This window comes from Phyllobates terribilis, unplaced genomic scaffold (genome assembly GCF_046119375.1).
Source record: "Phyllobates terribilis strain yellow unplaced genomic scaffold, ASM4611937v1 Scaffold_2__4_contigs__length_985480577, whole genome shotgun sequence".
In the NCBI taxonomy this organism is placed as follows: domain Eukaryota; kingdom Metazoa; phylum Chordata; class Amphibia; order Anura; family Dendrobatidae; genus Phyllobates; species Phyllobates terribilis.
Window position 1 is genome coordinate 421,054,260 of NW_027362762.1, and position 14,811 is coordinate 421,069,070.

Sequence of the window (14,811 nt, forward strand, 5' to 3'; positions counted from 1 at the left end):
GTGGAGGCCAGGTCATCTGGCGTAGCACCCCATCACTCTCCTGCTTGGTCAAATAGCCCTTACACAGCCTGGAGGTGTGTTTGGAGTTATTGTCCTGTTGAAAAATAAATGATGGTCCAACTAAACGCAAACCGGATGGAATAGCATGCCGCTGCAAGATGCTGTGGTAGCCATGCTGGTTCAGTATGCCTTCAATTTTGAATAAATCCCCAACAGTGTCACCAGCAAAGCACCCCCACACCATCACACCTCCTCCTCCATGCTTCACGGTGGGAACCAGGCATGTAGAGTCCATCCGTTCACCTTTTCTGCGTCGCACAAAGACACAGTGGTTGGAACCAAAGATCTCAAATTTGGACTCATCAGACCAAAGCACAGATTTCCACTGGTCTAATGCCAATTCCTTGTGTTCTTTAGCCCAAACAAGTCTCTTCTGCTTGTTGCCTGTCCTTAGCAGTGGTTTCCTAGCAGCTATTTTACCATGAAGGCCTGCTGCACAGAGTCTCCTCTTAACAGTCGTTGAAGAGATGTGTCTTCTGATAGAACTCTGTGTAGCATTGACCTGGTCTCTAATCTGAGCTGCTGTTAACCTGCGATTTCTGAGGCTGGTGACTTGGATAAACTTATCCTCAGAAGCAGAGGTGACTCTTGGTCTTCCTTTCCTGGGGCGGTCCTCATGTGAGCCAGTTTCTTTGTAGCGCTTGATGGTTTTTGCAACTACACTTGGGGACACATTCAAAGTTTGCCCAATTTTTCAGACTGACTGACCTTCATTTCATGATGGCCACTCGTTTTTCTTTACTTAGAATTTGTATTATGGCAAGAAAAAAGCAGCTAACAGTCTATTCAGTAGGACTATCAGCTGTGTATCCACCTGACTTCTGCACAACACAACTGATGGTCCCAACCCCATTCACAAAGCAAGAAATCCCACTTATTAAACCTGACAGGGCACACCTGTGAAGTGAAAACCATTTCTGGTGACTACCTCTTGAAGCTCATCAAGAGAATGCCAAGAGTGCGCAAAACAGTCATCAAAGCAAAAGGTGGCTACTTTGAAGAACCTAGAATATAAGACATATTTTCAGTTGTTTCACACTTTTTTGTTAAGTATATAATTCCACATGTGTTAATTCATAGTTTTGAGGCCTTCAGTGTGAATGTACAATTTTCAAAGTCATGAAAATACAGAAAAATCTTTAAATGAGAAGGTGTGTCCAAACTTTTGGTCTGTACTGTACATCATATAAACCACATATAAACATGGCAGTAAAGCATTGGTACATTATGATTACTTACCACATCCAATGTTCATCTCCAACAAGATCAATCCTTCAGAATTAAAGCACCACCCTGTTTTAAGCTCCTCCCACTAGCAGTGCTAAGCTCCACCTCCATTTCAATACGCTACAAGCTATTACCCTAAAATTACTTTTATACAGGACCCACCCCTCCCCTGTAGGGCCACTGTGCAGCTGCTTTATGTCTATCGACTGGTAAATATCACAGTAACAGGGCAGACTCTGACTGCACTAATAGGAGGCCACAGGTACACTGAGATATGAACTAAATAAATAATAGCTCTGGCTCTACAGAATGTCTTGATGCACAGTGTCAGTCTCCAAAGCAGGACTAAGTGTGCACTGTGTAGGGGTTGTCTGTGGGCATAGAAGGGATCGGGAGAGGTTGGGGGCAGGTGCGGCCAGTCTCGAGTGGTTTTGAACAGCAAGATTCAGTCAGGCAGATGACCAGTCCAGTCCTGCTTCACTGTAATTTTTTTATTTAAGTAAGTCCAGATTCACAGATCCATGTGTCACAGTATGAGCGCAGCTCAAGGACTGGCTGTGGGTCTCCAAACCTGAACTATATAGTAATGTATAAACAATATGTATATATTTTGTTTTTTGTTTTCCTGGTTTCATTGCCCTATCATAAAATATTTACTGAAACAGACATATAAACCTAGAAATACCTCATAGGTCATTTTTTTTCCAGAGACTAAAAAATTAATATATCAAAATTGAGGTTTGTACGCATCAATTACCTGGCAAGAATAATCTTTGTACGCAAGAATTTTGTAAGTTTTAATTTTCAAACATAACTTTCCCTTATCCTTCCAAAACTGAATTTACAATAATAGATATAATTGCGTTTTAGTAAAGCATAAAATTGTGAATAAAAATTATTTTGCTTTTTTATTACTATACGCTATCCATCATGCACTAGCTAAAATATAATGACTTTTTTGTAATGACAGCAAAAAGTACATGAGGAAGTCTAACCTTAGTTAAAACAATGAAAATATACACGAGCTCATCATTCTTCCACAAAAGGGCTGAGTGCTTGGCAGTGAAACAAGGACATTTGGACAGACCTAAACTAACAAGGGCAGAAACTGCATGTTCATCTCAAAATCCTAGTGATTGATCATGATACTGAAATACAGAAGAAAATAGGACAGACAAGTTCAAGTCAGCCTTTTCTAGTATTTGTCACATATAGCCATGGGACTGACTTTTTTTCACTTATAATGTGGCTGGCATCTCTTACCTTAATGTATCATTGTATATAGTGACATGCCATCACCGAGCAGTTCTTAAACAGCTTTTATAAGTAGCACAGAGAGCTGACACAGCAATAACTGTTCAAAGAAGTGAACTATTGGTCCTTTCAAATGAGTCCAACCAACATGTAACATCTTTTCCTCTCCATTACCTGAATATTTTTGCAAGGTCTCGAAGTGTAAATATGTAGTGACAGCGCTGAGACGTCTCCAAGAACACAGTCCTGAGTCTTTCCTGTAGTTCTATTGAAACTTTAGTGATGGCTAAAATGAATTCCTGGAGGTGCTCAGTAGACACAGCGCCTGTACTGCCAGCCTGAAATCAAAGGCAAATGGGTCACTGCCAACCCTGACGAGCAAGCAAATCAATGGCTACTTCTTATCCTCTAACAGATAACACAATTAGAAGCGTGTTTTTAAGAAATGTAATAAAGGGAAATGCTAAACACAAAGCTGATAAGAGAATTCTTTGCAATTAGTGAAATGACTTGCCACATAATAAAAATAACTTCCTAAACATAAAATTAAACAAATGAGACTATTCACAAAAGGACACTGGGAGCCTTGAGATTTCTCTATAATTGTCTCTACTTGATGTATAGATATTAAATTGTTTCTTTTAAAGCATGCTTGAATTGTGGTTAATCCTAAATGTGTCACTAAATTTTACTGCCACTTGTGAAGCACTGCAATTACTTCATTATGACAGGCCATTAACTAATAACTGGTACGCTACAAGCTTACAATGAGCAGACAATTAGATGAGCGGCCGCGCCGCTGTTCATTTTCCTTAACATTCTACTAATGAAGGAGAGAAGACAGGTACCTTGTGTTCTGTCACTCCTGGCACAAAGTGAGCATTCAGTATGCTGCTGAATATCCCAAGCTGTTCACTTTGACTAAAAGAATGAAAAATAGGACAAATCAATTCACCTCTGTCTTCACATTCGAAATTCATTTGTCTTCACATATTTAAAGGGTTATTTCCAAAATCATAATATGGTCTGATAATATTGTGCACATATATATATTTATGCCAGCATAACTCATTTTTAAATGTGTCTTATTTTACACATTTCACTCCCCAAAGGAAAGCCCTCATGGCTCTTTTTATCATCCAGTTGCCATTGGAACAGTCCTCCTGTGGTTCCAGTGCTCCAGGTTGATTATGCATAGTGCAGTCTCTTTTAGCTAGCTTTCTGCCAGCATAGCTCTGCTCTGCCTTCACCTCTAAAATGGAATGTATTCTACCTTTACAATACACTGTATACCTCTATGCACTGTCTCCTTCTGTAGCGTACGCTGCCTGGCCAATTTTATCTTCTGTATTCAACATCAGTATACTGTAGGTGTCTGTGTAGTTTTACATCATTGTTAGCTGATTTATCTCAGAGCTCAACTTTCCTGCACTCCTCTACAACAGAGCTTGCAATTACTGGACAGTGCCGTGCTGAGTTGTGCTTGCTGCCGGACATGTGAAACTGGAAATTCTGCTCTGTTGATGCATATGGCAGAAGATACTCCTCTACAGGCTCTTTTTTTCTCAAATTTTCAATTCACTCTAAGCTGCTTTGCTGTTTCTGATAAAAAAGTATCCCTGTTCTTCTTTATTTGGAACATACAGACAGAAGCATCAGTATTTAAGGCATTATACACTAGTACTTAATAGTGTGGCTGTGAATCCAGTTCTGATGTGAAATATATTTTCTGAAACTGCAGCCTGTGTCTTTCTGGCCTCTGACTGTGCTGAGAGACAAATAAGACTCATCTTCCCCCTTCTCTCTCCATATAGTTTAATAGACTGTTTTACAGCTCTCTGTGCAACCATTACATCTTGTTTTGATTGAGATGAATTTAAGCTATTTTTATTCAAACTGGATGGTGATTTCAGGAGGCAGGTGTGAGGGGATCAATTAAATAGATTTTAGCAGAATATAAAGCTTCATAAACTTCAGAATTCATCCTGCTCCTTCTATCTGCAGTCACATCATCGGTAAACACAGCTGACTCAATTCCATTGGCAGCCATACATGTTTCTATAGAGATGTGCAGATATGACGATATTCAGATTGACCAAATTGGTCATCAGCGTTTCTTCTTACCACTACCGCACACTCAAAGCCTTAGCGACTTCACGTTGGGCCAGGACTTCTAGTTACGACTATGCCTAGTTGTCCCTGTGCAGGTTTTTTCTTCTTCATACTGTTCTGGTCTCATCATTTTGATACAACTTAATAGTGGCTTTATCTGTCTATAAAATCTTGCGTGGCTTTTCTTAGAAGTTTTCTTGCAAACTCTAATCTGGCCTTTCCATTCTTGAGCGTTAGCAGTGCTTTTCATCTTGAAATAAACGCTCTAAATTTATATTCATGGAAGATAAGATAATGATACACCTACCTCCTTGATTTGGCCAGGCTTTTCTTTACCAAGGACATGGTAAAGATCAATTTAGATCAGATTAATTTTCTTCCATGGCTACTGAACATTTAAGTGTCTCTGGGCTTGCCAGTACAATTCTTGTTTTTGTAAGAATGAACAAATTATTAATTTGTCCACTACTAAAGTTTCTGTTCTCTAATAGGTTTGTTTTGGGGGGGGGGGTTTGCCTAATGATGGCCGCATTGACAACTCTTTGGACCGCATATTGACAGTTCCTATGCACAGCTACCTAAGGTAAATGCAATACTTGGAATACAGACCTACACTAGTTTGTCATTAAATAACAAAGAAATGGACCACAATTGCCATGAAACTGCTTTTCTGTCAACTGCCAGCTTTCGTGTGTAGCAAGCAGCGGTGCACCAAGGCATAGGCCAAGCCAAGGGTTCACTGAAGCATCCTCATTTGAATATCACATAAAAGTTGATTTTAGATTAATTATAAAGATTAGCTATACTTGCACAGTATGATTTAAACAGTTTAAATGCCATTTTGGGGGTGACAGACTCCCTTTAAGCAAGAGAGATACAACACTTGTTCATATGGTCAGACCATATGTTGAGTAAGAGACTTGCAAACTATAGTAAAGTAAGAGACCAACCATAAAAAATTTGAGGGGAAAAAAAACTTTTTATTGTACATTCAAGAGAATTGTTTCATTTTGTTAAAGCTGTAGCTATTTTTTATTTTTCAGAGATGTGCAGCTCAAGAAGTGGGCTAGTGATTAATTATGACTGCAGTCATCTTCCATTATATAGACGCAAAGATCGCTGTGTCCATTGTTTCCACAGTCCATAGTTGGGCAATCAAGGCCTTTACGGGCAACTGAAGTGTTATATGAAGTTGCTTATACTTTCCCAGCACAATATTTTAGTTTATTGCCTTTTCCAATTTTTGTATATAAAGTAGTCAACCCGGTTGAAGTATATTTACCAATTCTCTCTTAAATATCCTGCAACAAATAGACATTTTTTGTAAAGCAGTTCTATCAAGTTTCCTGTGCGCGATGACGAGAGAATCATCCATCATTAGATGCAGCCCTAGAGTCAAAATGTTCATTCATGAACTGGGAAATGGGGCATGGAGGGGGCATAGAAGGGGTGCAAAGGGGGTAGCTTGAAAAAAGTATGGTTAAGAAGGGCATAGTGGCGTGATTTCTTATAAATTGCAAAAATTCTATTTCTATGACATGATACAATGACTTGAAGGCTACTCTACGGAGAGATTCCAATGGCAACAAATGGATATAAATCTCCTTACAGAAATCTTAAAAAGGTCAATGAAAATTCATAATCACATAGAGAACTGAATTTAATAAATAAAAAAATAAAAAAACAATAGTGGTATTGACATTTCAAACCTTGGGTATTTGCAGTAAAAGGAACAGAAATGTCTGAGAAGACGTCTTTGCCCTGGAGAACTGTTCACTTTTGCAGTGTTCCATGTTGCCAGGTATATTATGCCTTCTATGGTTTTCCATTTCATTTTGGTGGGATCAAATATTCTCTTCTGGTCAAGCAGCTGCCGAACAAACTCACACGCTGGCTGATAACCAGGATCACAGACCTACGAAGACACAGTAAAAACGCATAAACCTCTCTGCAAGTTTATAATGTGGTGCTTCAATTACTAATGATTTAAAGGGAATCTGTTACTTCATCTGAGAGCAGCATGATGGAGGGGCAGAGACCATGATTCCAATGATCTATCACTCACTTTACTTGGTGCTGAAGTTTTGCTGAGTTCTGTATAACCTGGTCCATACGACTGATTGGCAGCTATCTGTGTACACTGTGCATAGGCAGAAAGCTGACGATCAGTGGTGAGGGCATAGTTGGACTACATGGCATGTATTGCCCAGATCACTTTATTTAGGATTTTAGGAAATAGAGAAGAATGTGGTCTCCTAACATATGCATTGCCTTCAAGTCTCTAGTCATTGATGGGTAGGTGCACAAAGTGTACAAAGTTGTCATCAGTTGTGACAGTCACAGATAACACAGCAGCTGACTAGACACAACTAATATATGGGAACCTAGTACATAATTCACAGTATAGAATTGTATATAATTGTATAATTCAATACAAATTGTTGTAGCTGCACTGCCAGTACCACCCGCAGAATACAGTCATTGGAGAGAGCATCAGGGCATTGCAGAGTACAGAATATCCTCTACCAACAGATCTAGGAGGGTATATAAAGTGCACATGTAATTGTAATAGGCTCATATTCATTTTACAGTTTTCTGATGTTACAGTATGTAAATTGAGAAATTCTCTTTGTAATTAAAATGCTTACCATTTAAGAATTAATATATGATATAATTGAAAGCCTATTTGATATCATTTTCATACAATAAAATTACTAGGTGAACCCCTGATAGTAAGAATTGACACACTGACCAAAAAGTGAGGAAAATCTGATCCAGTACACTAAAAAAAATTATTACATTTTTTAGCACTAAAAAAATGGATATCTGATAGAGGCTTAAAGAGAACCCGTCACCAGATCAAAAGTCGCCAGTTTTTGCTTTTATTTTATTCCTACTGCTCCCCTGAGTATTATGTTTTTTCTTTTAAAAAAAAAAATCTGCCATACGGTTCTGGAGATATGGGCCTTTTTATTTTGTGTGAATTTTTATGGTCTTTACCAAGTGGGTGGTTCTCACGGGATACTAATGCACAGCAACCTAAAGACATGCCCAATGAGACTAGACAGCAACGCCCCCTTGGTAAAGACCATAAAAATAATCTATGAATGAAAAGTCCCATTTCTCTGGAACAGTATAGAGATTTAAAAAAAAATACAACTTACTTAGAGGAGTAGTGGGAATAAAATAAGAGCAAAAAATTGTCCACTTGGCCAGGTGACATGGCCTTTTTAAAGGTTTCATTCAATTAAAGCAAATGGAAATGTTTTAAATTCTGAGGAATTGAAACAATTTTACTCCAAACCAAAAAAAAATAAAAACATATACATATTGAAAGAAAATCAGATTTAAACATTGCAAACAACCAAACTTTTGACACTCTTTGCTATATTTTGCAAACATTAGAGACACTCATAAGTCAAGGTAAACCAGAAAGTCAAAATGTTACTCGCGCCATTTAAACCTATTGTATAATTATGCCAGAACCATTTTTAATTTTGCTTTCTAAAGCATTATTTAGAAATTATACGCATCTGAAAGAGAGATGAGGATTTATTATCTAATTCCAAAGTCCGTTATTCTTTTATCATTCCTATTGAGATAAATGCATCTACTTGCTTCTAAAAGATATAAATACACTGGTTTTACAGGGTGACATTCAAGCTAAAGATCCCAATGTTCTGCAATGAATGCATTCCAATGCACTTAGCCTTAAGTCACCGTTTGTACATCTGTTGTGCACAATGTTTAACCTTGCAAGCACCACATTTATAAAATGTGCTTTTGATTTGCCACAGCAAGACAGGTCTTCCAAACTAATTTGCAATAATAGGCTGCCTAGTCTAGCCTCTTGAGTATAAAGTAATCACCTTAGCAAGGTTGAGGTCATCAAGCAAACATAACAATTTCTTGTTTCCTGCTGGTGTATGCAATGTGCCATGTCGCCATTCTAATCGGTCTTTTAAACACCCCCATATTCTCCGAGGATCTGTAGAACTAGAAAATAAATATGCAAAGTAGGATATGTACTGTCTGCAATTACGACAATGCCTAATAAGCCAGCAATTATCAGCAGTCTATCATTCTCAAAAGTACATTTACATGATTTACATACTTTTCTGGATCATCTTAAATTGAAGGTTCAAGTCTTCTTTTTTTATTGCTCAGATCTCATAAAAGAAGCATTAAAGGGATTGTCTAGGAAAACAGGATAGGTGATAACTTACTGATCGGTAGGGGTCTGACCACTGGGACCACACCGATTGGCAGAACAAAGAATTTTTATCCTTGATGGGCAATTTTATCACTGTTACAAAATGAATGCCCGCTGCTCAATTCATTCTATATGGGGCTAACAGAAAAAGCTGATCACAGCGTTCAGCAGTCCCACAGGAAATGAATGGAATGGCGGTTAAGCATGCGTACTGCCACTACATTCTAAGGAGGACAAAAGTGTCTCGTTCTACCAATTAGTGCTGTTCCTAGAAGTTTGACCTCCACCAATCAGGAAGTTATCACCTATCTTGTGGATAGTTGATAAATTGTTTTCACTGGTCAACCCCTTAAAGATTTCAGAAGTACAAACCAATATTTTTAAAATAAGCATAATTTTCTATTCTTATTAAACTCATTTCTCATGGACCTTTACTTCTTGAACACATCTTGTGGTATCAGCCACATTATGTCAACAGTATATTGAGGGTTTGTCTTTTTTTGTAGATGCTGATCACATGATCCACTAATGACTAGAATCCATAGTGGTCAACTGTAATCTTCAGAGGAGACTGGCATCAAGTGTTTAGTTCTCTGACAGCAACATTGTGGAGGAAAGAACCCTTACACAGTGACAAATAAAATAAATGGGCTAGGCTGTCTCTGTAGTGGAACTCTGCCCTGATATATTCGATGAAAGTCCTTAACAGGGGATCCAACTGTAATAGTTCAAAATGTCCTAGTAGAAAATGAACATTACACATTTGTCATTGAAACAAGTATGCTGTACATGGGCTGTGTGTATCAGCACCTACCATGGACTGAAAAGTCTTGGAACACTTTTAATGAACTCAGCGCTTTAGTAGGCTGATCCATAAAAATGGTGTAGGTTTTCAATACTTTCAAACATTGGTAGTCAAATTCTATCCAAAAAACAGATGTGATTTTTATTTTCAAATACATATAGTAGGCTTAATTCACTTTGGTTTGGAGAGTTATTTTTTTTACATTTATGATAGATATGAAATCCACTTTGATTTTTTCCCACCCAGGCCCTGCCTTCGGATGATTGGCATGTGAAATTTCAGAATATGTGGCACCTCAGAATGTGACTTGGCACAGTCAGCCATTAAATCACCAGAGGATGCTGGTACGGCAGACACTAGCAAGCAGCACACTAGTACATCATCCCCAACCATTCAGGTAGTCCCTCTTTCTACATCAACTGGAGAGAAGGTGATAAACCCCCTTGACAGTTGCAGAAATGGAACACACCAGAGGCTGAGACAGTCAGGAGAAGACTTATTGAGGAGCAGACCAAGAAGCTTGCCTGTTACCACGTCAAGTCATACAGGACTTTAGTTACAAAAAAAACACCAGTTCTGGCCAAGTAGCTAATCACAGGTTTTTGTGTCATACCAGTGACTATGTTTACCCTCTTGGGCTGTTAGTCCCTGTTCCTTTACATTGGTTTATTTAGTCTTTGCACCCATTGCAATATTTCTTGCTGGATAGCAGTCACTTACTGTGTGTGTGAAGAAAGAGAAAATGCAGCAGAAAGTGTTTATAACTTTTTATTCCTAAAAGTGGCTAGTCACCAGAGAATGGACTTTATTTTCTAAAATGCCTATGGGGGGTATTTATCTCCTCACCATTGGGTATTGTTTTATTATGTATCTTTTGTTTATGTCCCTCTCTTTCAGTTTTACACAGTCCAGGGTGCTCAAATAATATTGCCATAATGTGCCCAAAATAGCCAAACACTCATTTATGATAATAACACTTTCCAGTCATATGGGGATATAGCTGTATCCTGTGCAGTTGTCTTTCCATTGCTTTAGCCACTAAGTGTGGATTCTCGCGAGTAAATTCTAACTGCTTTTCCTTTAACCTATGCTCTTCTCCAGGTTGCCATCTTGCATAAAACTCCTCCATGCTAATTGAATTATTCTATTACAGACAAATAGCACCAATATAAAACAGGATTCAATGGCGATGCTAGACCACCTTAGTTCTTAGAGTTTCATTTGACACATGACACAGATGAGGACTTAGTATAATACATGTTGTTCTGCTCACTATTTGTTCCATTATATTCAGTGATGCGTATCATGCAGAACAATACAACATGTTGGCATTATTCCTATGCTTTGAAACATCTGCTATGCGTAACACAATCTGTTAGATATTTTATTCTTGGACTAGAGTGTTCCTTAACTTGTTTATAAATGTGTATGAAATACAATAATGGATATGGGTAAAAATAGTTTGCACCCCTTAGTCTTCTACACAAGGGTGTTTGTTTTTTCAGACGTATACAAGAAATGATTTGTACAATTTTACCTGTTAATTGGAATTTTTAGCTCAGACATCTCTGCAACATCACCCAAACATAGACAATTGAGAAGCTCCTGACTGAGACTTGATTTGCCACATCCTGCATCTCCAGCAAATAGAACCGGACAACCAGATGTAATCAACAAGCTTGAAAGGTATAAGAGTTGCTGCAATGAAAAGAAATTTGTCATAATTACGAAAATGGTGAGAGTCAACGCTTACTTTACTTGTATTTGCTGCCTTATGCTACTTTTTATTTTGCATTTGTGCAAACTATAAAATATATACAAAGAAAAATGAAACATAAAGTGAAATGCACAAGGATGAAGTAAATGTTAAAGGAGTTCTCCAGGCACACAGATTATAAAAACATTGTTAAGCTTTTGAGAAATGAAGAACCCTCCTAATTTACTCACTGTTAAAATTTTGCCCTGTTTCTGAGATGTCCATAAGGTCATTGGACTTCCATCTCCTCACTTCCTGCTACAGTCCATTTAAAGCACAGAGTATAGAGATTTCCTGTCTGTGCTTTGTACAGAAACCAGCCTGCCACTTAAGCACATTCATGCAGTAGGTGGGGCTTATTTACTAAAAAAAACACATATGCAAGGTATAATGAAAAGGACACGGCTGTTGACCCACACCGGGGAATACAGGAACAGGCAGGCTAGAGCGCAGGCTGGGTAGGGTCCAGTACAGACTGGGAGACGAGTTCAGAGCCGCAGATGCGGTAATCAAACAGTAAAGCGAAACCACAGGTGCGGTAGACAAGGCTGACCAGAGCAAAACCACAGACGCGGTGGACAAGGCTGAGCAGAGCGAAACCGCAGACGCGGTGGACAAGGCTGAGCAGAGCAAAACCGCAGACGCGGTGGACAAGGCTGAGCAGAGCGAAACCGCAGGCGCGGTGGACAAGGCTGAGCAGAGCGAAACCGCAGACGCGGTGGACAAGGCTGAGCAGAGCGAAACCGCAGACGCGGTGGACAAGGCTGAGCAGAGCGAAACCGCAGACGCGGTGGACAAGGCTGAGCAGAGCGAAACCGCAGACGCGGTGGACAAGGCTGAGCAGAGCAAAACCACAGACGCGGTGGACAAGGCTGAGCAGAGCGAAACCGCAGACGCGGTGGACAAGGCTGAGCAGAGCGAAACCGCAGACGCGGTGGACAAGGCTGAGCAGAGAGAAACCGCAGACACGGTGGACAAGGCTGAGCAGAGCGAAACCGCAGACGCGGTGGACAAGGCTGAGCAGAGCGAAACCGCAGACGCGGTGGACAAGGCTGAGCAGAGCGAAACCGCAGACGCGGTGGACAAGGCTGAGCAGAGCGAAACCGCAGACGCGGTGGACAAGGCTGAGCAGAGCGAAACCGCAGACGCGGTGGACAAGGCTGAGCAGAGAGAAACCGCAGACGCGGTGGACAAGGCTGAGCAGAGCGAAACCGCAGACGTGGTGGACAAGGCTGAGCAGAGTGAAACCGCAGACGCGGTGGACAAGGCTGAGCAGAGTGAAACCGCAGACGCAGTGGACAAGGCTGAGCAGAGCGAAACCGCAGACGTGGTGGACAAAGCTGAGCAGAGCGAAACCGCAGACGCGGTGGACAGGCCTGAGCAGAGCGAAACCGCAGACGCGGTGGACAGGGCTGAGATAAATCGCCGAAGAGGTAAACAAAGACAAAGCAAAGGGGACAGAGCTCTGTTCACACGGAACAGACTGGAAAAGAAAGGCAGAACCAGATACACACAAGGTACTTGCAAAGAAGTAGCAAAAGGACTCCAACTCATAAACGGAAGTACAATGACAACGAGTAGAAGTTAGGTGCAGGTTCAGACTCTACAGAAAAAGGGAGCAAACGGGCATAAAGACAAAACAGGTAAGAAGCTAGGAGACAGTTCAGACAAGAACAGTTACTGCAACAAAATGCAGGAACCAGCCTAGGTAAAGCCAAGTGCTGGTTCAGACTCTGCAGAAATAGGGAACAAACAGAGAAAGACAAAACAGGTAGGAAGCTAGGAGACAGTTCAGACAGGAACTGTACTGCAACAAATACAGGAGTGAGTCTGGGTATGCGGCCCCCAGAGGGCGAGACGAACAGGCTAGGAGCGTGTTCAGACAGGCCTGGAAATACAGCCTCAGGAAGGCAGACAGACAGCTGGCTAGAGTACACAGACAGGACACAGTTCAGACACGGGAACTGATACCGCAAGGCAGGAAACATAGACAGGACCTGGCACATCAGTGACAAGAAGCCAACTGACAGAACAAGATGCTCAGGCCAGGATTCCAGGGAGGAGCTGGGTTAAATACCAGGTGACAGACAGCAATAGGCTGAGGACGCATCAGGGGAGTGTCAGCAGCAGCTACAAGAAACAGGAAGTCCAGCGGGCGTCGCCCTAAACAGCAAAGCAAAGCAGACAACATGGAAAGAAACCAGAGTGGCAGTCTGGACTGGAGATCAAGTGCGCGCTCTTGCACAGTGGGAGATGGACCACTATGCTAGGATGCCGCCAGGTATGTTACAGTACCCCCCCCTTACGCCCCCTCTTCTTCAGGCCTGCCAGAATCTTCCGCAGGGAATTTGAGGGCCAATCCTTCTCCTCAAGGAGATTACTTCTACTGTCCACAGGAAAAAACAAAACTGGTCTCATCTGGGTAGCTAGGATGCTACCTCCTATCCAGCCATCCTCAGCACCAGACGAAACGGGTGGAATACCAGGAACACCACACAAGGAAGTCTCTCTCCACCTATTATCAGGTAGCACCCCAGAGGGTTCAGGAGACAACTGGAAGTCCTCCGCCGGGTTGGAGGGGTGCAGAGACTCGGAGGTAACCTCTGCTTCGGGGTACATCTTGTCAAGCTCACAGGATGAAATGGGCGAGGTATCAGGTACAAGGTGTAGAAAAATCACTGTCCCTTTGTTATCTGGTGGTACCCCGGAGGATTCAGGAAACAACTGGAGGTCCTCCGCCGGGTCGGAGGAATACAAAGACTCAGGGATAACCTCTGCTTTGGAGTACACAAGGTCGAACTCACTGGACGAAGCGGGCGAGGCATCAGGTACAGAGTATAGGAAAGTCTCTGTCCATTCACTACCAGGTAGCACCCCGAAGGGTTTAGGAGACAACTGGAGGTCCTCCACCTGGTCGGAGGGGTGTAGAGACTCGGGGGTAACCTCTGCTTCGGAGTACACTAGATCGGACTCACTGGACGAAGCGAGCGAGGTATCAGGTGCAGAGTATAGAAAAGTCTCTGTCCATTCGCTACCAGGTAGTACGCCGAAGGGTTCAGGAGACAACTGGAGGTCCTCCGCCTGGTCGGAGGGGTGTAGAGACTCGGGGGTAAACTCTGCTTCGGAGTACACTAGGTTGGACTCACTGGACGAAGCGGGCGAGGTATTAGATACCGAGTGCAGGAAGTCCTCCTGTGTGGATTCTGGGTGGGCAGCAGTCTCTTCGGGCAGGAGAACTGGTGCGCTACCCACATACATTATCCGTCGGGGCTGCTCCAGGATACTGGGAAGTGAAGCTTCAGCAGGGACTTCAAGGTTGGGGTCAGGAGGTCTTTGGGAGGACAGACCCTGGCGTGACGGCTTGCCTCTATGCCTAGCACGTCT

General features: G+C 41.6%; 1 protein-coding gene across 1 annotated transcript in view; it reads right to left on the reverse strand.

Annotated features, from left to right (window-relative positions):
• LOC141213014 (uncharacterized) overlaps nucleotides 1-14,811 on the reverse strand; it is a 903,379-nt gene that overhangs the window by 457,194 nt on the left and 431,374 nt on the right. The window contains 5 exon segments of the mRNA XM_073665145.1: nucleotides 2,716-2,879; nucleotides 3,390-3,462; nucleotides 6,363-6,568; nucleotides 8,523-8,649; nucleotides 11,209-11,369. Of these exon segments, the coding sequence (XP_073521246.1) occupies nucleotides 2,716-2,879; nucleotides 3,390-3,462; nucleotides 6,363-6,568; nucleotides 8,523-8,649; nucleotides 11,209-11,369 (731 nt within the window).